The sequence below is a fragment of the Giraffa tippelskirchi genome, chromosome 8 (assembly GCF_054371585.1).
Source record: "Giraffa tippelskirchi isolate mGirTip1 chromosome 8, T2T-mGirTip1v1.2.pri, whole genome shotgun sequence".
In the NCBI taxonomy this organism is placed as follows: domain Eukaryota; kingdom Metazoa; phylum Chordata; class Mammalia; order Artiodactyla; family Giraffidae; genus Giraffa; species Giraffa tippelskirchi.
In genome coordinates this window covers 145,960,934-145,987,254 of record NC_137282.1, presented here as the reverse complement: position 1 = coordinate 145,987,254, position 26,321 = coordinate 145,960,934, and the positions used below count along the sequence as shown (strand labels likewise).

The window sequence follows — 26,321 nt, the reverse complement described above, 5'->3', positions numbered from 1 at the left end:
CCCATTCCAGGGATTATGATCACACCATTATTTTGCCTTTAAAAACATGTCATTATCAAAGAATCAGTGCGACCCGTTCCAGAGTTTTGTATCTGACAGTGCTTTGAAAAGAAGATCTGAAACGTTAGTGACATCAAGAAGACATGATTGTTTGGAAATAGCCATGTGTTCATCCATGGGAAAAAATTAGAGATGCTTGTTTTCTTTCACGCTTTGATGAAGCCTTACAACTTGCAATAAAGGGACTGCAGGAAGAATGAAGCAATTGTTTCTGACAAGCTGTATGTAAACATGGCATTTCTGCATAATGGCATAAATAACCAGGTGAAAAGAAATGGATTTGCACAGGTGTTATTGTACAAAGGTTTCCCCTGAAACCACACATCTGCAGACAAAAACCCAACTCCAGTGGCTCTCCCCTGCCACCTCCCCACCCTCCCCTGACCCCCCCAATTGAGAGAGCATCTGTCCTTCCTGGGAGGAGAGACCCATGGAGAAATTAATTCCTCTCAGCAAGTATTTACTGGTGACTTACCATTCCTGGCAGTCCACGCAGAGCAAAGAGAAGCAGGGTCCGAGAACTGGGACAGACCCACAGTGGGTCTGAGCCATAACCCAGAGTGTAGGAAGGTAACTCAGACATCTGTTCCAACCCCCTTATTTTAAGCTTGGGTGACTTGAGGTCCACACAGATAGTTAACTTGTTCAGACTCAGGTCATTTGTCTAGCTTGAGATCAGACCCAGCCTAAATCTAGGGACTCTGTTCTTAGTATAATTGGCATGAATAATATTATTATAATATTGCAATATAAATTACAGAAACACGAGTGCTTTCCATATGCTGGCCCTTTCTATATGTTCTCAGTACTTTACTTATGTTCACTTATCGACACGCAGTGACTCATTTAACCCTCATGGCTCCCTGAGGTGTACTTCGTTGCTTCCATTTTACAGAAGAGGAAACTGAGGCAATGAGAAAGTTAAGTAGTTTGCCCCAAGTCACGCAGATAGTAAATGGTGAAGTTTGGATCAAAACCCAGGCAACCTGACCCCAGAGTTTCCCCTCTAAACCGCTAGGCAAGGGGTCAGCAAACCTATACTTTCTATAAAGGACCAACCAGATAGTAAATATTTTCGGCTTTGTGAACCATAAACATCTCTGTTGCATCTGCTCAGCTCTGTCTTCCTAGTGTGAAAGCAGCTGGAGACCACTCATTAAATGAATGGGTGTGGCCGTGTCCCAATAAAACTTTATTTATAAAAACAGGTTGGGCTGGATCTGTAGTTTTTGGATCCTACACTGGACTATGCCACCTCCTAGGGCACGCTTATAAATGGCTTTAGGAGAGATACAGGTGCCTGAGGAGTGTGGTGATCTGGTTTTATAAGGCATTTGGGGCCAGAAATTGCACTAAAACAGTGTGGTTTTTGTATTCCTTTTGGGTCTAGTGTCCTACTTTGGCCAGAGAGGGTGATGGTCATCAGAGCCGTGTGTAGTGGGTTGTTAGGAGGCTGAGAGCCAGAAGAAGCTTTTGATTCTCCCTCAACTTTCTGGGTGACCTTGCACAAGTCCTTTAGCACCTGTCACTCAGAACTCTCCTGAATGGTGATAACATTCCTTGCCACTTGCCCCTCTCCTTCTCTGACGTGTATGTCTTGGATTAATGAAGTCTTGTCCGAGATGTACTTGGAGCTGGGAGTTTGGAAGAGAGGAAACATAGTAAGTGACAGTCATCATTTAGCTTACTTGCAAATGAGAATTTTGGGGATATGAGACCATTGGTCTTACGTTTGCCAGGAAGAGCCCAGTTTTAAAGGAAAGGCACTTTTGGTAATGTGTGGGAGAAAATGTGGATGTAACATAAATTTATGTGTTGCCTATGCAGTGGTAGACTTTAGGTAATGGCATTCTTCAAGAGGGTGAAACACTTATTTCTGTTTTTAGCAAGTGTGCAATGAGAGGGTTCCATGGCCTACCTCATTATGTATCATCTCCGTAAGGAAATTTAGGCTTCTCTGCTAAGCTGTGGGTCTTAACACGAGGGAGGATTTTTATAAATGTTTCCAAGTGAAATTTTGAAGTTAAAAGTTGAACCAAGAAGCCTCAAAGGGAACCAAGCTGCTACTTGCATTTCAATGAAGGGGAGAGGAAATTCATTATAGAGGTTGAAAATGTGGTTTGCATGCTAAGACTCTTGTGGAAGAATGGGCCTCCCGGATGGGGTGGGAGGCAAGTTCTAGTTTGCCCTTTGTGGCTAAGGTTTCTTGGCTAAGTACACATAGACCTTCTCATGCTCCCCCTGCTTTTTTTTTTTCCCATTTTTTTAAAGCTTTGTAAGAACATTCTTCAAGTTTAAAGATACATATTGAACTGAAAATTTTAGCTTGTCTCAGAATCTTTGTTTTTTCCCCAATTGTTTGTTTTGTTCTGTTAACAAAAACTATTTAAAAATTCAATAGATGTTAATCTTACTTTGGGAATCTAAACTTAAGATGCTCTTGCACCAATTATAATGATGCATTCAGCGGAGATGTTCTTGGTACTGGGCTAGGTCTTTATTAATGGGATTGTATCTTACTGTAAACAACAGCATCAGGCCTGCAGTGCAATATTCTTCTGGTTCTACAGGTGAGCAAACTGAGAAGCTAAATAACTCTGTTGGGGTGAAACAGCTAGAAAGTGGCAAAGCTATAACTGGCCTCTGTCTTCCTAATTCTAAAACCCCAGCAAGTAGGGCGACCAAATGTCCCAGTTTCTGGGATGCAGAATTCTCGGAGCTAAAACTGGAAATGGAGATGTGGTCACCCTGCCCAGAAGAGGCTTGCTATCCCAGGTGCCAAGGGAGTGCTCACTCACTACCAGGAAGCACTTCCTCATACACCACAGAGGGGTTTTCCTCTGCGATGTCTTCCCTCACCTGCTGGAAGCCACGCGTGTGCACCGCAAGACCTACAGGGCCACAACTCCTAGGGCATCTTGGCCCCAAAGAGGAAACCTAGGAGCCTGAGTTTGTCGGGATTTCCAGCTTGAATGTAGCCCTATTTATCGGCCCAGTTTGAGTTGATAGAGCAAAAGGCACAATTCTTGGAATGGTAGCATCCGTAGTTTTGCACACATGCTTCAAAATATTGCTATGCTCTTGTGCTCACAAGTGGGCCTATTGTTTGAAAGGCTGGGTAAGCACTGGAGAATTTCACCCCTTCCATTCTATCTCCTTCCAGGCTTTCTAAGGACAATTCTTGTGCCTTTGGGGATCAGAGCTGACCACCAGAAATGGGGACCAGCCAGCACAAAGCTTCTCCCCTCAAAGCCTGAACGTTTCTTTTCAAGCAAATGATTTTGGCCTGTGTCCAGCTGCTGAAGGACACTGTGTACTTAGGCTGCCTTTAAAATATTTCTAAAGAAAGACTGGCATGCAGGGCCACAGATTGTGAGCACTGTTGTTGCCAGAATGAAAGCAGAAGTGAGCATTAGAACATCATGCATCTACATCTGGTCAAGAGATTGCTCTTTATGCAAAAGGTGAATCCGTGTGAATACACTGGGTTGTTGTTGTTTTTTTTTTTTTTTCTGTTTTAAAAAATATACTGAGCCAGTTAATACCCTGTCAGTGGCCCCTGGAAACCCCCCTGGTGACTTTCCTGGAAAGGGCAGATCAAAAGCAGGCAGGGAGGTCACTTGATGCTTTGGCTGCTTGTGGGAAACGTTATTCTCCAAAATGTGATGCTTGTAAATGGATGAAAAGGCCAGCCTGTGCCTCCATGCTGGGGATCACTGCTGCGTGTCAGTTATGTGGGTGCCTGTTTTGAGATTAGTTTTAAGACGTAGTCATTAGATTCACACAGGGGACCTTGTAATCACTTAATTACTGGTGTGCTTGCTGTATAATAATGTCGAAAGGTGTCTTGTCATTTTTATTTCATGTTTTGTTCAAGTTTCTCTGTGACTATGTTCCAAATGAAATGTTCTTCAAGAACAAAGTATTTCTTCTGTGATGGGGGCCTATTTCTGGGAGAAATAAGATACACGCTCTCGTTGATGAGCAGAGAGAAAGAGCCAGGAAATGAGGGCAGAGCAAAGGGAGTGGAAGCCAGAGGAGTGGGGAGAGAATGAGAAGCTGGGGTGGGGTGTGGTGGGCATAGCGGTGGCCACAGAAGAGAGGAGAGGTTGGAGGGAGGGCTGGGGAACAGTCCAAGAGATGCACAGATAAGCTGAGAGATACACACACAGAATCAGGTAGACAGATCCAAATAGAGACACTTAGAGATTAACCCATGATCAGAGAGAGAGAGAGAGGAACTGGTCTACTGGCCTGGACAGACAGTGAAGAGTGGTCCTTGTTCTCATGTTATGCAATCATCCATCATCTTATTGATGACACTTTTACCTGTTTGCTTCTTTCTGGCTTTAAAGCTCTATGACTCATCTGTGTTTGCATGTGTGCAGACTATTGAGGAAGCTGGCTCTTCAACAGTTGAGATTTAAGAGCCTGTATAAGTAATTAGCATAATCTTTGGGGCCAGACCATCTGTTTGAATCCAAGCCCTGCCACCTACTTGCTTGGTGACTCGGGCAAGTAACATAATCTCTGTGTCTCAGTTTCTTCTTAAAATGGAGTTAATAATAGTGTCTACCGCATTGGTTGCTGTGAGGATTAAAGGAGATGATGTATGCAAACCCGTGGGAACATGGTACCCCACAAGTATTGGCTGGTATTACTACTATACTTGTAAAATGATCCTGGACGTTGTGGCACCAATTTTCCTCTGAGGGCCTGTTCAGAGAGGTAAGTGTGCTATTCTGGCTACTGAAGAGGCTTCATGTACCCATCTGGGGCTTTTGGCACTGACCCTTATTGCCATCTGAGGAGAGAGTGAAAAGGTAGTCATACGCTGTGAATAAAGAGTTTCAGCCTCTAGTCCAGCTCTGGCATGGACTAGCTACGAGACAAGTTTCTTTGGATCTTCTCTCAGATTATGGTCTTTCACTAGGGCATTGATATTGAGTCCTTTCTGGTGTGTGAGTTTTATGATTTGGCTATTATTTTACTTCTATGCAAAGGTTTTGTGGACTTAAAGATTCTTGAAGAGATTGGCGATTGATCATACAAGAACTCCTGGAAAGAAGAAGTGTGTGTGCTGCAGTATACTGTTGACCCTTGAGCGACATGAGTTGAGCTACACATTGTATGCAGATATTTTTTAGTAATAAATACTGTAGTACTTACTAGTCAATCTGTGGTTGGTTGAATTCTCAGATGCAGCCAAACTGTAGATGCGAAGGGCCCACTCCACTATAAGCTATATGCAGACTGAGCCCTGAGTTGGTCAAGGGTTAACCATAGATAGATAAAGGGAAGGATGAGAAATCCGACTTCTGTAGTCATGCTGGTTATCATGACTGTGGACATTATTTCTATTTTTAAACCTTTTCCCCTAGAGGGGGAGCAGAGTTTGGAAAGGTGCTACATCAAAATGTGCTGTGGAATGGAATATTATTCAGCCATAAAAAGAATGAAATATTGCCATGTTATAGCCGCATGGGTGGACCTTCAGTTCAGTTTAGTCATTCAGTCGTGTCTGACTCTTTGCGATCCTATGGACTGCAGCATGCCAGGCCTTGCTGTTCATCACCAATTCCTGGAGTTTACTCAAACTCATGTCCATTGAGTCGGTGATGCCATCCAACCATCTCATCCTCTGTCGTCCCCTTCTCTTTCCACCTTCAATCTTTCCCAGCATCAGGGTCTTTTCAAATGAGTCAGTTCTTTGCCTCAGGTGGCCAAAATATTAGAATTTCTGCTTAAGCATCAGTCCTTCCCATGAATATTCAGGACTTATTTCCTTTAGGATGGACTGGTTGGGTCCCCTTGCTGTCCAAGGGACTCTCAAGAGTCTTCTCTAACACCACAGTTCAAAAGCTTCAATTCTTCTGCGCTCAGCTTTGTTTATAGTCCAACTTTCACATCCATACATGACTACTGGAAAAACCATAGCTTTGACTAGATGGACCTTTGTTGGCAAAGTAATGTCTCTGTTTTTTAATATGCTGTCTAGGTTGGTCATAACTTTTCTTCCAAGAAGCAAGTGTCTTAATTTCATGGCTTCAGTCACGATCTTCAGTGATTTTGGAGCCCCCCAAAATAAAGTCTGTCACTGTTTCCGTTGTTTCCGCATCTATTTGCCATGAAGTGATGGGAACCAATGTCATGATCTTAGTTTTCTGGATGTTGAGCTTTAAGCCAACTTTTTCACTCTTCTCTTTCACTTTCATCAAGAGGCTCTTTAGTTCTTCTTCACTTTCTGCCATAAGTATGGTGTCATCTGCATATCTGAGGCTATTGATACTTCTCCCAGCAATCTTGATTCCGGTTGGTGCTTCATCCAGTCCAGCATTTCTCATGATGTACTCTGCATATAAGTTACGTAAGCAGGGTAACAATATACAGCCTTGACGTACTCCTTTCCCGATTTGGAACCAGTCTGTTGTTCCATGTCCGGTTCTAACTGTTGTTTTTTGACCTGCATACAGATTTCTTGGGAGGCAGGTCAGGTGGTCTGGTATTCCCATCTCCTGAAGAATTTTCCACAGTTTATTGTGATCCACACAGTCAAAGGCTTTGGCATATTATGCTTAGTGAAATAAGACAGAAAAATGATAGTACTTAGATGTGGAATCTAAAAAATTATATAAATGAAAGTACATGCAAAACAGGAACAAATTCACAGATGCAGAATGCAAACTTGTGGTTACCAAAGGGGAAGAGGGGAAGAGGGAGGGACAAACTAGGGGTATTGGATTAGCAGATACAAACTACAGTATATAAAATAAATGAGCAACAAGGTTATGCTGTAGAGTACAGGGAATTATACTCACTATTCTGTGATGGTCTATAATGGAGTAGAATCTGTAAAAATTCTGAATCACTGTGCTGTGTACCTGAAACTAACACAATCTTGTAAATCAACTGAATGTCAATGAAAAAAGGTAAACTGTGGGGCAGGGTCTTAGTTCACAGAAGGTAAGTTTTCATCCTTTAAAGCTGAGTCCTGTTTGTTAGACCTAAGCGAGTGACAACACTGACTATGCCTGTCTCTGGCGCCTTTTATCTCCCTTTCTATTACTGTCTCAGCTTCTGACTGTCAGATGTTCACCACAGAACCCTGTGTGTCTCAGGCAACAAAACTGCCTCTTGCCCTTTCCCTAAGGCAGCCAAACTCTTCTTCCTGCTTCCCTTCCTGGGTAGTGATGCCAGTGCGGATGACTGAAAAAATGTAGCTCTTCAGGTCATTCTTGGATTTGAAAAGAGAATTCCTTTAAACTTGGAACTTTGAGGAAGATACTGTTTGAGCTGGGAGCTCTGAGAGTCTCCTCCCAGTCACAGGCCGCCCACCGAGCTGTACCTTTCTACCCCAAATCTAAGTAAATTGCCAGGGTCTAGAGTACTGAAAGGCACGATTGGGTTGGAATGTGTAAAGGTAGCCTAATGGTGAGTTGACAGATAAAGCTAGGGAGAAATCCTATTTTTGCTCTTTTTTTAAGATTTTTTTTTTTTTGATGTGGACCATTTTTAAAGTCTTTATTGAATCTGTTACAAGATTGCTTCTGTTTTATGTTCTAGTTTTTTGGCCCGGAGGCATGTGGGGTTTAACTCCCTGCCAGGGATCGAACCCTCACCCCCTGCATTGGAAGGCGAAGTCTTAACCACTGGACTGCCAGGGAAGTCCCTATTTTTGCTCTTGATTACATCAGAGTCTCAGTTTATTTGTCTGAAAAATGGGGGAAATAGTGACAAAGAATATAGTCGTTGAGAGGATTAAATGTATTGACGTAGCCGAGGATGTTTGCCCATTTATGGCACATAGGGAATGCTTGTATATGGTACAAGTTACTCAGGGCTAGCTTCCTGGGCACATGACCTGTACAGTTGCACAGGACATCCTTCTCAGGGGGGCCCTTTGCTGGGGTTAATGCTTTCTGTCATTGTCTTAAAATTCTTCATAATTTTGAACAAGGGCCCTGTAGTTATGTAGCCATCCTGCTACTCCTGGGCTACCTTTGACCTCTGCTCACTCATCTGGTCCCACTGGTTACACACCTCTCCCCTTTCTATTGCTTGTTGTTTTCTCGGGCCTTAGTTAAAAGAAAGGATCTTTTCTTTGGGGAAAGAACTGTGGTTCACAGCCTCTGGAATATTCAGATACAGATACCTTTTGTTGCCTCCACTTTTAGAAGTCACTTATTAAAGGTCTTTTAGAGCACATCCCCTCTAAAGTCTAATAGCAAAAATTACCTCAGGTAGAAAAGAACCCTGTGAAGACATGTGATTGAAGACATTTGGGTGGAAAGTCTCGCAGAGCGCCGTGTCCCTCCCTCTCTGCCTTCCCCGTGCTCATTATCAGACTCTCCCAGCCACTGTCGGGCTATTTCCCTTTGTCATCTTTCCAACAAGGGGTCCTGACTTGAGTTACTCCCCATAATGGTGACCTCTGATTATTCAAAGCAGTTTTCTAGAAAATATACCGTTTCTGTTTGGAGTTGGGAGGCTAGAGAGAGGCACAGAGCAGGCCACAGGCATACCCATGGATTCACCTTCTGTGTGTGGATGAACAGGATGAGCCTTGGCTTGAATCTAGATAAATCCTGTAACAACTTGGTCCTCAGGTTCCCTGACTTATGGTTTCTGAGTGTGGTCGCTCAATTGCATCTGACTCTTTGCAACCCCGTGAAGTGTAGCCCACCAGGCTCCACTGTCCATGAAATTCTCCAGGCAAGAATACTGGAGTGGATTACCATTCCCTTCTCGAGAGGATTTTCCCAACCCAGGGATCGAACCCAGGTCTCCCACAATGCAGGCAGATTCTTTACCATCTGAGCCACCAGGGAAACCAGTTTTGTCCAAATCTAGCATTCTTAGTCTAGCACATGTGCATTAGTCACTAAATATCAGCTTAGGGACAGTGGAGTTTTTTGGAAAATCAAAGATAGGTCTCCCATCAGAACTTGAGAAGTGTTGGGATCAGCTTGCTTTCTTTATTGCAAAGACCCCCCAGGCCTGCCTGGACCTCTGGGCTACAGAGCAGCACATTTGGACACTAAAAGTGCTGGGTGGCCTGGGAGCTCTGCTCCAGGTGTGAACTGGGAGTTCAGACTATTCCCAGCCTTAGTATTCTCTAGGGCCCCTGCTGGGCAAGAGGGGCCTATAGGTATATGGGACCCCATGGGCTATCTATGTGTTCTTAGCTGATAATTGGAATGGAAACTTCTGTAAATGTGCTCTCTAGGACTGAGACAGGCATAGCAGAGAAGGAGTCAGGGTTGACTTCTTGAAACAATAGCCTGTTGAGCTGCCTATGCATTGTGTAAATGTTATCAGCTAGTGGACAGAGAACAGAAAACAAGTGAGCAACCTCGGGTGGCGGTTGTATTTTGGAAAGCATGAATGAGTACTTGGCTTTTTCATTAAGTTTGCTGTTGAGATAGTGGGGCTCCTGCTATGCATAAAACATCTGTATTTTAGTATCTCTGAGCCCTGTCTTGCTTCCGCAAATGGAGTAATCTGTGGCTCTTTTGGGCTGCTGACTGGTTGCTTCTCTTGAGATTTGGCAGGTGATCTGTTCAATACAGCCCTTCATCCAGTGATTCTTAGGGTCAAGTTAATAATCCTTCAAAGTCAATAATCTGTTCCAGGTCACTTAGTCTTACATGAAGCCTCAGGAGTCCAGCCTCTCCAGGCTATAGTATCTAATGGCCTGTGGGTCACACGAAAGCCTACCAGCCCACTTTCTGGTATTTATACTGATGCTGCCACTTCTGTCTTACAGGTGCTCACGTCATGCCGAGCCTTCCTCGTCACAGCAAGAATCCCCACCAAGGTGAGTGTTGATGAGTTTCCTCCTTCCAACACATGCACACAACCCAGCACAACACACACTTGCTTCTCAGTTGTGTAGACTTATGATTTAGGCCAGTATGTTCAGTTTTCCTTGCACAACCTTATTTTCCTTCCTTCTCCCCAGAAAGCACCTGCATATCTCCTTTTCCCCCCTATCTGTGTAGAGCATACAAGAAAAGCAGTGAAGCATTTTGTACTCCGTATCCTCAGGGCTGGTGAATTTCAATGATTTTCCTCTCAACTGGGGCAGGGTTTACACTTTCGTCAGGTTTGGTTCTTATTTCCTTGGGTCTAATAATGGCCCATTTTTCTAAGGCTCTGACACATGGGAAATAACCGTCCTGACTCATAAAGAGTGTATGACCGAAAATGTAGCCACCCAGTCCTCCTCCTCTTCTGGTGTGGCCTCTGAAAAATAACTAAAAATATAGTTTTAGAGGTGTTGCCTCTAGAAAATAACATGATACCACTTGGTTCTTTAAAAAAGACTAACATCTTCCATAAGATGTCCTTCATTATAGGGTGCAAATTGACATTTGAACTGATTACTTGTGAGTTAGGCACCATAATCACTTCTTTTATTTCCTTTATGGTTACAGAAAGGTTTTGACCCGTTTTATAGGATATGAATTGAATGGTAACAAGAAATTGGGATTTTTTTTTTCCCTAAAAAGATAATGGTAACTACATTTATTGAATATTGTTTTAGTAAATAAGATCACCTCCCTAAAAACAAGTTGTGAAATCCATGTGGTAGGTCTCATTATTCTTCTTATCTTACAGGTAAGGAAACTGAGGCACAGGGAGGGACAGTAGCTTGCCTGAAGTCAGGCTTACACCAGTTTGTGACAGATGCATGGTTCTCGGAGAAGGCAATGGCACCCCACTCCAGGACTCTTGCCTGGAAAATCCCATGGACGGAGGAGCCTGGTAGGCCACAGTCCATGGGGTCGCTAAGAGTCGGACACGACTGAGCGACTTCACTTTCACTTTTCCCTTTCATGCACTGGAGAAGGAAATGGCAACCCACTCCAGTATTCTTGCCTGGAGAATCCCAGGGACGGCGGAGCCTGGTGGGCTGCCGTCTATGTGGTCGCACAGAGTCGGACACGACTGAAGCGACTTAGCAGCAGCAGCAGTAGCAGCATGGTTCTCATCAGAGCACAGGAGCAGGGGCTTTGCATCCTTAAAACTACATTGTTATCACCAGAATTTAGTTAGTTATCTACCAAGTATATTTTAAGTACATTATCTCACTCAATTCTCACAGTAGCCTTGTAGGTGAGCTATTAGAAAAGAGCTCAAAGGCTACAAACCTGGCTTATCTGAGTATTTGCAGTAATGAATGGGAAAACATTTAGACTCACTAGCCTCCTCTTTTCAACTTTCTACTGGGCTGAACTTTCCTCACTTGCCCACAAACCCAGGAAGATGGGGAAGGTTTGGAAGATGCTTTCAGCCTCATTGGACTATGATGTTTGGGTTGCATCATGTTTGTAGTCCTTTCTTCTTAAAATTCAATATTTAGCCACTGTCTTGTAAATACTTTCTTATGTGCTGAACACGGTGCTGTCATGAAGTGGACCTTGTAGGACTGACAGACTAATGATTTGCATGATTTTCGCTGAATTTTGAGAAGGTGCCAACCCAGTTTGCTAATCAAAGGCTGTGGGTACCTGATGCCTTTTTTCTTTCTAATCATGCAAATGTTAAATTTTACACAGTTTCTCTAAGGAATGAGACTTTATATTATCCCACCCCTTTTGATAATACAGAGTGAGGCTTTATAATGTGTTATAAATGAAATCAGCTATTATGTAAATGATTTTGGACTAAATTTCCTGTACGCTAAAGTACCTGAAGGCAGGATATGAGGAAGTGAGTTAACCATTATCGTACTGGTGAAAAATTAATTGTGGAAGGAAAATAGTCAAGCAGTCTGTTGACTGGAAGGCTCCTGAATGATATGTTTACCCTAATTAAAAATGTTATGACACAGCAGGAGGGGTATCACCTCTTGAAGAGTCATGTATCTCCCTTCTGTTGCCCCTTCCTTGCTCTGCTCTTGAGCAAATGGCCACTTTCATCCCATATATATAAAACATTCACACTGGCTAGGGCAATTTGGATGTTGGTTCTGATTTCTGATATTGTCAGCATCACAAAGAAAGAAAGGCAGACCTTCTCTCAGAGTGACCCGCGGGCAGGCTGCCCTGGAGAGAAGGCTGGTTTTCATGTGTCACAGCATACCTTGGTTAAGAAGCAGAACCAGTGTCAATGACATTCATTTTTCTGGGGAAATAGTTATATTCAGAACAGTAGTGTACAACAGCCTCTGGTTTTCGCACAGGTTTCTTCTCTTTTCTTCAGGGCTGATTAATTAAACATTTTCTTTTCTCTTTTTGTAGTCAAATGTACCTCATACGCAGTCAAATGTGGAAAATAGAAACGTGCAACTCCGTGATTAATCAACAAGCAGATACCTCTGCAGTCACACGCAGATGAAGAAATAGTATTTTGCCATTCCCCTCAGAAGGCCGCAAATCTGCTTAGGGGGATGAGGAGTGAGTTATTGTTAGGAGAGGCTCTGCAGGGAAGCTGGGTTGGAAGATGACCCCGTGTCAACCAGGCAGTGGAAGGGGTCTCCCACTGGTCAGAGGTTTACTAGTTGACAAGAGCACAGTGCATCTGGGGAGCTGGGGTGTCGGCCCAGGACTGAGGAGGAGGCTGTGGAGGAAGGGAAACTGGCCAGAAAGATGGTCAGTCACGACACGCGTCACTGCGTGCAGAATAGTGGGAGTTCCCGGAGGAGCGTCACATAATCACGGTTAGATTTGCTCTGCTGCCTGTCGGGTGGGGCCTGTCTTGCTGGGAGTAGAGGTGGGGTGAGCGAGAGGATGGTGAGAGAGCTGTTGATAGCCTGGGCCCATTCCTTCCTCATACCTAACCGAGTCCTTGTATCTGTGGTTCTCTCAAAGATGCCCCAGGTCTCCTGCAGCCCGCCTGTGTCTCCACTTCCTCACTAGTCCCCCTGCCCGCTCCTGCTCAGTGGTGGTCTTTAAGCTGTCTTCAGGGTGGCCTGGAGTCAGGCGAGGGTCAGTGACAGGGGTTGAGAGCACAGGCCTATTAAAAAGACCCCTGGGTGAGACTGGAGAGAATGCCGTGTACCTGGTTATGACGTCAGTCAGTGTGTCTCAGGGACTCCCCTACTCACCATTCATTGATCGTTAAGATCAATAACCCTTGATTGTTATGATCAATAACAGACTCAGCCGTCCTCCCCTCCTCATCCCCAAAACTGCAGGGTCTGCTTCCCATATCAGCCTTGCCCTCGTTCTCTGAATCCTTCTGTGCATTTGCAGATTCTTTTTCTTCTGCCTGGATTTCCCTTTTCCGTTTTTCTTTGTTGGACACACTTGAATCGTTCTTCAGGGCCTAGCTGGAATGTCTCAGTGCTTTCCTGGCTCACTGGCCCTTGGTTTATTCCAGGGACAGCCCTGAGGGGCAGCAGAAGCATCTTAACTGTCCTCCAGCTGACCTATCCCAGCCAGACTGACCACAGTTGCCCATGCCAGCCCTAGTGATGCTGACCACTGCCAGCTGCATCTTCATAGCTGCTAGGTTGTAAGAGAGTTCAGGTCCTCTCCAGACACCTGTCCCCACCAGTTGAATGAGATGCCCACTAAGAGTCAGTGGTTTGTTTCCAAACCTATTCACAGTAGTTATAATTACAGTTTTAAATTAAAAAAAAAAAAAATTTCACATATCAATGAAATAGGCTGTAAAAAGAGCATCTGTGAAGTATTGAATGTTGATCAAATAATTCACTTAAGATTACTGTCATGTTAAGGACCAGGCATCTGTTAAAGGCCAGGGGGATAGGGAATATAATAACCTAGAGAACTTACACCCTCATATTGCTTTCCCAGTGTCTTCAAGTTCTCACTCCATTTTAAAGAGCCTGCATTGAAAGTTGGGTGCTCTGCAGTTATGAGTGTGGCCCACAGAGCAAATGCCTTTGAAGGGCCAGCCCAAGGGGCTTGACTCAAAGAAGAAACTTGGCACTATGTCCAAGACTGGCAAATGAAAATATGTTTATAAGATTTAATTTGAAATAAATGGGAAGGTAGAGATGTACTTTATTTAGAAACTAATTCCCTGCTTTAAATGAGTTTTCAAAACTCACCAAGTATTGATCTCGATAACGATAGAGAAGAAGACATTCACTCTAATTGAGTGTTTAAGAGGTGCCTCCAAGACTGCATTTAACTCTGGGAGGAAGAGATAAATGTGTCACTCCTCTTGCCCGTCTTGGCACATAGTAGGCCTTCTGCAACTACCTGTTGGTTCAGTGATGTGAATGATGAAGCAATGAATTTATCTTTCTACCGCCAGCCCTCATCTTCATACTTCAAAGCATTTAACTGGAGACTCAGGGGTCCTCTGTTCTAAAATTGATCCTACCAAATGTATAAAGGTACAGCATAGCACCAGCAGGCAGAGCTACGGGTCCTCTGGGTTTGGTTCTAGATGGGTTCTTTCCCCATTACTTTTCTAGTTTTAAAGCAAGAGAGTGAAATAAACTGATCCAACTCAGTTCTGCCCGTTGTCTTTAGTACTCGGTTCTGTGACTGCTGTACTCAGATGAAACACTGAAAAACTGGGAGAAAGATTAGTGGCCATTTTCCAGGAAGAATAGGCAAAGAGTGAGAGACTGGAGATATTTTGAAGAAAAAGAAATGCTGATTATAGGAGAAGTGAGAAAGGAGCATGTGTTATTAAAATAGAAAGGAAATAAATCATAATTTATGCATATACAGAGACAGAAGACTTTAATTTGTTAATAACTGTGTTTAATTGGAGCACAGATTAAAATTCCTAAATACTGTGTTTTCCTAAATCCATTTAAAATAGGAACTTTAATGAAAGACAGAGAAAGAATGATGACTCCAATAAGTGGTCAGAATGTAACCTGAAGGGGTAAGAGCTTAGAGAGAAGGGAAAACCAACAGTGTCTTTATCTTGATCTGATTTGCTGAAGCAACATCTTGAAATAAGAGAAAGAAGTCTATTTAGATGGCTCCCTTCATAACAGTCATTCCTCAGTAAATAAATAATGGAGTAGAAGTACAGAAACTTTCCATGGGGTTTGTCCTTGGATGCAGTTTTAAAAAGTCAGACTTGGCATTTCCTTTTGGTTCTTTAGGAAAGTTACTAATGCTTTTTTTGAAATATGATAGGTCAAAGGTCATGTCATATTGAATGAATGGAGATATTAAACCAGCCTACCTTCAGAAGATACCCAATATTTTGTTTGCACTTGGACTATTTCTAATTGTAGCATTTTTACTTTGAATTATAGGTTTTAGCACCCTTATTACAGGTCTGTCTTTCCTCCCCCCCCCTCAATTGCAGCTCGAGGTAACCTTCAGCTACTTGGAGATTCACGGTGTCATCTGCAGCAAGCCAGCTCAGGTGGGTATGAACAACCTGTTTGTCATTATTGCAAGGTCAGAACCTTTCTTGAGTTTCTAAAACCAGATAATAGCTTCTGTTTGGTTCACTAATGAAAGTTCCTTGAGATAATGTGGGAAAACAAGATAAGGGAAAATGGAGTTTTTGAAAGAGAGACTGAACAGGGGCTGGGTGGGCAGGGGTCAGGAGTTCGTGATAAAGGAAACACCTTTGTTCTCCTAACTTAGTATGGAAAGACCTAATGAGCTCTTATGTTACTTGGCAATGTAGATGTGAGAGTACTGTTCCTTAGAAATGTTGTACAAGTTTTAGCACTAAAATTTCACAGCTCTTCTACAATACTGTGTAAGATCTTTCTGGGAATAGAGTGATTAAGAGAATTTTTTGATATTAATAAAATATAGATTTTAAAAGACAGCTTTATTGAACTGTAACATGCAGTCAACTAAAGTGTGCAGCTTGACAAGCTGTGACATGTAGACCCATGAAACAGTTACCACAAACAGTTACCCATTAAACAGTTATCTATCTTGATAGATACTGAACATATTCATCACTACCATGCATCACTCTCATGCTTCTTAGTAAGCATTTCCTCTTGCCCCTCCTCATCTGTAATCATCTATAGGCATCTGCTCTCAGCTACTAATTTCTGAAATTTTATTTGAGTAGAAACATAGTGTGTGTGCCTCCTTTTAGCCAGTGTAGTTATTTGGAGATTGAGTAATTTTGTTGCATATCTCAATAGTTCATTCCCTTTTCATTGCTGAATAGTGTTCCATTGTATGAATGTATCACAGTTTATCATCCAGTGATGGACATTTGGGTTGTTTCTAGTTTTTGACTCACAAAGGTAAAATGGGCATTTATTTACAAATCAAAGATTGGACATTGGCTTTTAGTTCATGTGGGTAAATATCTAGGAGTGGAATGGCTGAATTGTATAGTAGGTATCTGTTATCTTTTTTATGATGCTGCTAAACTGTTTTTCAAAGTGGTTGTACCATTTTACATCACCACCAGCATTATGTTAAGAGTTCCAGTTCTTCCACATCCTCCCCAATACTGGTATGGTCAGTGCTTTAAGTTTTAACCATTTTAATAAATTTGTAGTTTTTAATTTGTATTTTTCTAGTGACTAAAGATATTGAGTGACTTATCTGTTTATTTGCTGTCATGTATCTTTGTTCAAGTGTTGGTTCAAATCTTTTGCCATTTTAAAAATTAAGTTCTTGTTCTTTTACTAGTTCTTTATATATTTTGAATACAAATCCTTTATCAGACATATGATTTGTACGTATTTTCTCGTGGTCTCTGGCTTGTTTTTTCATTGTGTTTACAGTGCTTTCCAAAGAGTGGAATTTTAAAATTTTGATGAAGTTCAGTTTGTCTGTTTTCTTTCATGGATCATGCTGACATCATATTGAATAAATTCTTGATTAACTTAAGGTCACAGATGGTCTATATCTTCTCAGGTGTTTTATAGCTCTAAGTTATACATTTAGGTCTGTGATCCATTTTGAAGTATTAATAATTTCTGTATATAAAGCGATATGTGGATCAATTTTTATGTATATATTTCTACTTGTAATGTCTGTATTTCTACAGTAATGTCTGTTTGAAACTGTCATTTCCCCACTGAACTTTCACTTTTGTTGAAGATCAATTGTACACATAAATGTTGGTCTTTTTCTGCTCTCCTTGGTCCCTTTAATCCTGTCCCTCTAGTCTATTTGTCTGTCCTTATGTTGATCTTGCATTGTCTTGATTACTGTGGCTGTTATAGCAAGAATTGAAATCAGATAGTGTTAGCCCTCCAATTTTGTTCTTCTTTTTCAGTTGTTTTGTGATTCTATGTTCTTTGCATCCATATGAATTTTACACTCAGCTCAGTTTCTACAAAAAGGCCTGCTGAGATTTTGATTGGGATTATATTGTATCTATAAATCAGTTTGGAGAGAACTGATATCTTTATAAAATGGAGTCTCTGATCCAAGAAAATTATTTCTCCATGTCATTAGGTCTTTTAAAATTTATCTTGGTAGTATTTTGTTGTAGCTTTCGGTATACAAGTCTTATATATCTTTGTCAAATTTACTGATATGAAGTTGTTCATAGTATCCACTTGTTAGCCTTTAAATATCTGTAGAATATCTTTCATGATATTGATGATTTGGCTCTTCTCTCTTTTCTGTTCCATATCAGTCTGGTTAGAGGTTTGTCAGTTCTTTTCGTCTTCTCAAGGAACTTGCTTTTTTGTTGTATTGACTTTTCTCTATTGACTTCATTGATTGTTTTCTATTTCATTGATTCTTACTCTGATGTTTTTATTTCCTTCTACTTAATTAAAAGAAAGACTCTAAAGAAAATGTGTTTGTGTGTGTAGTTTGTTGATAATGTTCCTAAAAGAAATTGTCGAAATTGTCACTCTGTGTTGATTGAGATTACATACAAATCCTTGGAACTTTTCCATAGTTCATCTTAAAGCAATGTTTCATCCTATGTGTTTATCATTCTCTAGGAACTGGAATTTGGAAGGAAAATTACAGCTCCATATGTTTGCCCAAATGGGCAAACATATGCAGGAGTGATCACTCATGAATGATGACATAACCAGGGCCTTCCTGATGGTCTTAATTCAGGAATGTTTATGTTTATGGTTTTGGGATTGTGATGGGAACAGAAGGGTGCTATTGAAATGTCAATGCCAAGGTTATATTCAGAATATGATTAGACTGTGCTATTTAATTATGAGAAGGGATGTTGATACAGCAAGACCAATTTTCGCATGTGGCTGCTGAAACTGATCTTACCACACTTATGGTGCTGTGCCTTCAATATGTCCAGCATTCGGAGGAATGAGGGTTAAGGCAATCTACCTCAGTCCCATGGAGCTGTTCTGTCACTGTAAGTACAACAGCAGCTCTACAACATCACTTCGGTCTGACTTTATGCATGGTGTGGACCTTGAAAGTAAAATCACTATATAGTGGAACAGTGGGACTGTTTTCACAAAGGAGCTAGCAATCCAGACACTGGCAATATGAGTCACTTAGTGGGATTCAGAATTTGATGTTTCAGAATTGCCTGTGGTGCTTTTTAAAAATACCAATGCCTCAGCTATTGGGTGTAAGACACGCTACAAGGATGTGTTGTATAGCACAGGGAATATAGCCCATATTTTCCAATAACTGTAAGTGGAGTGTAACCTTTAAAATTTGTATAAAAAATAAAAAAAATGTACCTCCAGCAGCCCCACTCCCTCCTCTGCCACATACACACATTCTCACATATATTCATTCACGACAGTTAGGATTCCATATATCTGAGGTGGGCATTTGGTTCTGTTGTGTCCCACAGGTTGAGAATGAATAATCCGTGTTACCTCAGGACCGTTGATGTCTCTGGATTTTTTTTTTTTTTTCTGATGTGAAATCATAAGGATGATGGCATCTGCCTGACTAGCCTTGAACAGAACTTTTTTTTTTTAGTGTTTTCTGGGATTTATTAACTTTTCTGTCACTGCAGTTTTTATCATTTAATTAAATTCTGGTAAGATGCAAGGAGATATACACATTTCATGGTGTATTAGTGAGAGTGAGTGAATTTGGTGCTGAGTTTGTGAAATGTGACTTTTACTATTGTTCTTTTCCTCCTTCCTGTGAAAATGTGGGAGAGCATCATCTTATTTTACAAGTCTCCTTGCCATAACACTTTCTGGTGTTCAAGTTCTCTTGCTGTCACGGTCGATAAATAGAGATCAGTGGTTGTATAGTTTTATAGTTATAGAATTTTTGGACCATTTTTTATACAACTGAAATAGCTGCTAAATTTTTTTCCTTTTTTTTCATTAAAAGGGTGTTTGCTGTGTCATAGAATGATTTTGATAAACCACCCATGGCTATTTCCGTTGCAAGAAAAACGCTTCACAGATCTGTTGGCTGGGCTTTAGTAAGAACATTTTTCTTAAAAGATTACTCAGGTGGTTCTAAGCAAGAGGCAGAGTGGGGTTAGAAACTTGAGTCTTAAATATTAATAGGATACTAGTGTTTATAGTGCTGACTATTATTTTCAATGTGTATTGGACTCGGAATATATTCTACTAGGTGTCTAAGCAATAATTGTTTCAAACATTCTGTTTTACCCTCAACTGAAATAGGAGGGCAAGGGATATTTGAGAGGGAGTTCATTTTTCTGATGACATGATTTACTGTGTTGATCTCACATCTATCACTTTGTCATCATCTTTACATTTACATTTACATCTTTACATCATCTTTGCATTTACATCTTTACATTATGCAAAGGTGGTGACATATTATGCAAGGCTGGATGAATTCTTTTATGTGAGGTTGAATTCGAAGGCCTCAATTCTTCCCACCTGTCACCTTTTTTCCTTCCCTGTCATTCTATTCAATCTTGCACAATTAAGGATGATTAGATGTTAAGATTAAGTGGAATTAGAATAAGCTAGTTACTAATTATTCATACCCAAACTGTGGACTGAATAGATGCGCTAGATGTGATGAAAGAAGTAGTACATTATAGTGAAAAATATCATTACCTGTTGTGGGAAGGTTGGGGGTGGGGTGTGGAACGTACACAAGGAGGTTGCGTCACAAAGTATCTGGCTTTTTAAAGCGTACATATGCCCAGATAGGTGTGTATGAAACATCGGCAGCTTTAGCCTTACTCAAGACATACCACTAAAGTGTCATGTCAGTAACTGCCTCCATGTATAAGAATGCTTGCTGCCTTTTTTGGGATAAATATCTCTTGGACCAACTTCTACAAGACCAATGAAGTCTTTGTCTAGAGAATTTCAAAGGCAGTGCTGTAGTGAAAATTGGGATTAAAAAAAATGCTTTTTATACAGGGAGCCAACTAACCATTACAAAGCTGGTGGTATGTATTCAATACTTGTTAACAGATTCCTCTAAGGGTACCTATGAGAAAGTAACATTTAAGGACTTAAATTACTTAAGACTTTTTCTTTGATTTCATTTTGACAAATAAATTGGATTGCTTTTTCTTTTAATATAAGCACTTTGAAATACAGATTATTTTTTTAAATTCAGCTAATTTTGTTGTTTTTGTTCAGTTGCTAAGTTGTGTCCAAATCTTTGCAACCCCATGGACTGTAGCCCACCAGGCTCTTCTGTCCATGGGGTTTTCCAGGCCAAAAATACTGGAGTGGATTGTCATTTCCTTTTCCAGGGGATCTTCCTGGATCAGAGATCATTCTTTACCACTCAGCCACCAGGAAGCTAATTTTAGGACAACCTAAATTCCATGGACAGAGGAGCCTGGTGGGCTACAGTCCATGGGGTTGTAGAGTTGGATAGGACGGAGCTGCACATACAACCACACACACACACAGAGCGAATCTAAAAGCTTCTTTTAAATCCAGTTGTTTAGTTGCACATTAAGGGTAGGGTTTCCCCATCATATTTTTGTACAAATTAAGTAGCAACAGGGAGTAAATATACAGGGATATTTTGATGCAGTGATCATCAAAGGAATTGCATTTTACATTAATTTTTTTGAGTTCCAAGATAATGGTATCTTTTCCCTTAAAAAGAAGTGACTTGAACAACTTTTTATTTGGAATGTGTTTCTAATCAGTCTAATGTCTCTTTTATGACCTACCCTTTCTATCAGGTTGTTTTATACTTATTTGTAAGCCTAGCTATATGAACTCAGTTTAGCATTTTGGTATAAGTTTTAGATATCTCCAGCAGATAATTATAGAAACGAGTCTTCACCTAGCATGAATTTTATTAACCTTGTTCCCTTTGTATAATCCTTTCCAAGGATCCTCTCTTAGAAAAGTTGAAGCTTTTATAACACTTGATTTTTCTTTTGTTATCAGGGAAAAGATTTTACCCTTTTACTTAAATATCTCATGATGTCTTATTTTTAAAGCATGTTTTCAAAAAATGGAACTACCGGCTTGTCCTCCAGTACTCACTGAAGGAGGTATTCTTACTTACACTAGATGGTAGGGATATAACAGACTTTGTAAGTCAAGGTAAAATCTTGGTAAAAGGAGAAGTCACCCACAAATGTGGATATTCACTCTCCATCATTGAGGGGATCTGTTTGAATCTGCAGTTTGGCCCGTGGAGACACTTGCTTCAGTTTCTGGATATTTCTGACAAACTAACCACTCTACCCAGACATTTCTTTGAGTCTTAAAATTAAGAGCATTATTTTAAGAAATTGCTTCTTAAAATCTGGTATTCTATTAGTATATATCAGCATGAGCACAGAAGTATCCTGTTATGCAAGGTTCCAGTTTCTGTAGTTTCAGTTACCCGTGGTTGACCATGGTTGGAAAAATGGAAAAGTCTGGAAATAAGCAATTCATAAGTCTTACATTTCATGCTGTTCTGAGTAGTCTTACATACATGCTGTTGAAGCATGTATGAAATCTTGCACTGTCCCTGCCTCATCCCACCCAGGACTTGAATCATCTCGTCATTCAGTGTTCGTCACACCTTAGTCACATGGTGGCCGGCTAGGTTATCAGACCAGCTGTCACAGTATTTCAGTGCTTGTGTTCAGTTCAGTCAGTTCAGTCGTGTCCAACTCTTTGCGACCCCATGAATCGCAGCACGCCAGGCCTCCCTGTCCATCACCAACTCCCGGAGTTCACCCAAACTCATGTCCATCGAGTTGGTGATGCCATCCAGCCATCTCATCCTCTGTCATCCCCTTCTCCTTCTGCCCCCAATCCTTCCCAGCATCAGGGTCTTTTCCAGTGAGTCAACTCTTCGCATGAGGTGGCCAAAGTATTGGAGTTTCAGCTTCGGCATCAGTCCTTCCAATGAATATTCAGGACTGATCTCCTTTAGGATGGACTGGTTGGATCTCCTTGCAGTCCAAGGGACTCTCAAGAGTCTTCTCCAACACCACAGTTCAAAAGCATCAATTCTTCAGCGCTCAGCTTTTTTCACAGTCCAACTCTCACATCCATACATGACTGCTGGAAAAACCATAGCCTTGACTAGATGGACCTTTGTTGGCAAAGTAATGTCTCTGCTTTTTAATATGCTATCTGGGTTGGTCGTAACTTTCCTTCCAAGGAGTCTTTTAATTTCATGGCTGCGGTCACCATCTACAGTGATTTTGGAGCCCCCCGATATAAAATCTGACACTGTTTCACTGTTTCCCCATCTATTTCTCATGAAGTGATGGGACCATATGCCATGATCTTAGTTTTCTGAATGTTGAGCTTTAAGCTCAACTTTAAGCTTTAAGCTTTTTAACTCAGCTTTAAGCATTTTTACTCCCCTCTTTCACTTTCATCAAGAGGCTTTTTAGTTCCTCTTCACTTTCTTCCATAAGGGTGGTGTCAACTGCATATCTAAGTTACTGATATTTCTCCCAGCAATCTTGATTCCAGCTTGTGCTTCTTCCAGTCCAGTGTTTCTCATGATGTACTCTGCATATAAGTTAAATAAGCAGGGTGACAATATACAGCCTTGACGTACTCCTTTTCCTATTTGGAACCAGTCTGTTGTTCCATGTCCAGTTCTAACTGTTGCTTCCTGACCTTGTGTTCAAGTAACCCTTATTTTATAATGTTCCTGAAGCATAAGCATCATAATATTGGGAATTCGGATGTGCCAAAGAGAAGCCACAGAGTGCTCCCTTTAAATGAAAAGGTGAAAGTTCTTGACTTAATAAGGAAAGAAAAAAATTATATGCTGAGGATGCTTAGATCTGTGGTAAGAATGAATCTTCTATCTGTGAAATTGTGAGGCAAGAAAAGAAAATTTGTGCTATTTTGCTGTTGCATCTCAAATTGCCAAAGTTATAGCCACAGAGTGTGATGACTGCTTAATGAAGATGGAAAAGGCCTTAAAGGAAACTATTGACAAAGCAAAAAGAGAATCTAATGAATGGGAGAAAATATTTGCAAATGATATGACTGATAAGAGGTAAATATTCAACATATATAAACAGCTCATACAGCTCAACATCAAAAAAACAATCTCTTTAAAAATTGGGCAGAAGTGAATAGGCATTTTTCCAAAGAGGAAATGCAGATGGGCAAAAGGCACATGAAAAGTTGCAAAACATTGCTATCATCAGGGAGATGCAAATCAAAACTACAATGAGATACCACCTCACACTTGTCAGAAAGATTGTCATCAAAAAGAATACAAACAACAAATACTGGCCAGGAGGTGGAGAAAAGAGAACCCTCATACATGATAGCTGGGAATGTGAATTGGTGCAGCCACTGTGGAAAGCAATATGGTGGTTCCTCAAAAAACTAAAAGTAGAACTCCCATAGGATCCAGGAATTTCACTTCTAGGTATACATCCTAAAAAAACAATAATGTGAAAAGATCCATGCATCCCAGTGTTCACAGCAGCATTATTTACAGTTGCCAAGGAATGGAAGCAACCTAAACATCTGCACGTGCACACATAGTATACCACTACTTAGTCATAAAAAAGAAGGGAGCTTTGCCATCCGCAGCAATGTGGATGAACTTGGAGGGATCATACTAAGTAAAATAAGAAAGACAAATACTGTATGGTATCACTTATGTGTAGAATCTCAAAATTACAGCAAACTGGTAAATATAACAAAAAAGCAGACTCACCAATCTGGAGGAGAAACTAATGGTTACTAGTGGGAAGGAGAGGGGAGGAGGAGGGATGGTATATAGGTAGAGGACTAAAAGGTACAAATATTAAGTAGAAAATAAGCTACAAGGATATATTGTGCAACACAGAGAATATAGCCAATATTTTATAATAACTATAAATGGAGTATAAACATTAAAAGTTGTGAGTCACTATCTTATATACCCATAGCATATAATATTGTACTTCAACTATGCTTCAATTAAAAAAAAAAAGATGGAAAAGGCATTAAATTTGTACAATAAGATGTTTTGAGAGAGACCGCATTCACATAACTTTTGTTAAAGTCTGTGGTTATAATTGTTTTATTATTAGTTATTGTCAATCTCTTAGTGTGCCTAATTTATAAATTAAACTCTGTTATGGGCATGTATGTATGGGAAAAAATATAGCATATATATAGGCTTCAGTACTGTCTGCTTTCAGGCTTCCACTGGGGGCCTTGGAACGTTTCCCCAAGGATAAGGGGGGGAGCTACCGTATATAGTTTACACTATTTAAAATAAATAAATTTAAGGAACTGGACTCCTCCTTAAGTAGTGTCCCACCCGGTTGTTGCAGATGGTTGTGGAAACGGAGAAGTGCAGCATCTCCATGAAGATGGCGTCGCCCGAGGACGTGAGCGAGGTGCTGGCACACATCGGCACCAACCTGCGCAAGATCTTCCCTGGCCTCTCCCCAGTGTGAGTTCTCCCGGGGACCTGGCTCTCCGTCAGAGTGCAAACTGCCTTCCCTTTGCCCTTCTTTGGGTTCCTCTCTCCTGCTTCCCTGTCTTTTAAACGTTACACATCAAAACCCTGGCTCAGTGCTGTTTCGTGTCTGAGGTTTTCTATGTGACTGTTCTTTAAAGAGCTGGAGTGAGAAAGGAGTTTCGTATTCCTTTAACTTCTACTGCTGAGACTAACGAAGAAGGCAATGGCACCCCACTCCGGGACTCTTGCCTGGAGAACCCCAGGGACGGGGGAGCCTGGTGGGCTGCCATCCATGGGGTTGCACAGAGTCGGACACGACTGAAGCAACTTAGCAGCAGCAGCTAAGACTAAAACACAAACTTTAAAAAAAAATTTTTTTTAATGGAATATAATCGCTTTACAATGTCGTGTTAGTTGCTGTACAGCCAGGTGAATCAGCCACATGTAGACATATATCTCCTCCCTCTTGGGTCTCCCTCTAGGTCATCACAGAGCACACAATCTGATATTTACCCTAGTACGAATTTTACTCATATCTATTAGCAGAATGTCTGGGGCTGAATGCTTTATAGGGAGGCATCAAGTATAACATTAATGAAGAATTTTATTTTCTTCATTTTCCTCATTTTTTTTTTCTGTTCAGTGAGAGGAAGCTTACAAACAAAACTGAACGTCAAACATAGCCTCCTTCATTTTCCTCTCACTTTTCTGAAATATGTGTTAAGTAAATTTTGCCTGGACATGCCCTCATATTTTTTTCTCAAGCATTTTAAACCAGGATTATGTGCTTGGGTAACAGAGTTTGTACTTAGGGAGTACGTGGGTTGTTGGAAAAGGGAGTTAGATTGACTGAGGTGAAAAGGCAGCTTTCCTATACCCAACACGCACAGTTAGCTTGTCAAAATCAGCCCTGAGTATCTTGTGACTTTAATGTTCTGCCTGTACTTGTGAAGTTCCTTAATTGTATTCCATGTGGTTGGCCTGGGAAATGTATAATTCTATTGGTGTTGGTTGTTGTGACTAGAGAGAACTGAAGAAGGGGGTAACATATCTTTTCATCTGTGTTCCCAGTAGTCAATGCTGTCAGGAAGGGAAATAGATCCTTTACATAAATAATATAGAACAGCAAAAGATAATAGGTCCCCAGTAAGGACAAATGACCCACTCATAATAAGTTGGCGAATATGAAACTATACTTGGAATGCTCAAGCCTTGTTTGAGTTATTTGTCCATCAAATGTATCACCTGAGCTCATCATGGGAACTTTGGGTCCTCAGCCCTCACTTGCTTCCTTGCTCAGGTAGAGGCTGATCGTTGAAGAAGAATCTGAACAGGTATCAGGAACTGGCCGAATCAGGACAAACACAGCCAGGGCTTCAGTTCACATAATCTGTTCTTGAATAATCTAAGGTTGACTACGTATAAATGAAATGATACCTGCCAGGAACTGAATTTCTGCTTTTACTTAAATCTAATTTTGAAAATAGCATCCATGATCAAAGTCAAATATATAGGGCTTCCTTGGTAACTCAGTGGTAAAGAATCTGCTTGCTAGTGCAGAAGATATGGGTTTGATCCCCGATCTGGAAGGAT

General features: G+C 41.0%; 1 protein-coding gene across 42 annotated transcripts in view; it reads left to right on the top strand.

Annotated features, from left to right (window-relative positions):
* CARMIL1 (capping protein regulator and myosin 1 linker 1) overlaps positions 1-26,321 on the top strand; it is a 305,081-nt gene that overhangs the window by 122,228 nt on the left and 156,532 nt on the right. For 20 of the 42 annotated variants that reach the window (XM_081522077.1, XM_081522066.1, XM_081522068.1 and 17 more), the window contains 3 exons: positions 9,827-9,877; positions 15,313-15,372; positions 24,598-24,719. In XM_081522077.1, the coding sequence (XP_081378203.1) occupies positions 9,827-9,877; positions 15,313-15,372; positions 24,598-24,719 (233 nt within the window). Of the gene's footprint in view, positions 1-9,826; positions 9,878-12,305; positions 12,725-15,312; positions 15,373-24,597; positions 24,720-26,321 lie in introns of all 42 variants that reach the window. The other 22 variants (XM_081522084.1, XM_081522109.1, XM_081522095.1 and 19 more) reach the window with 2 other exon arrangements.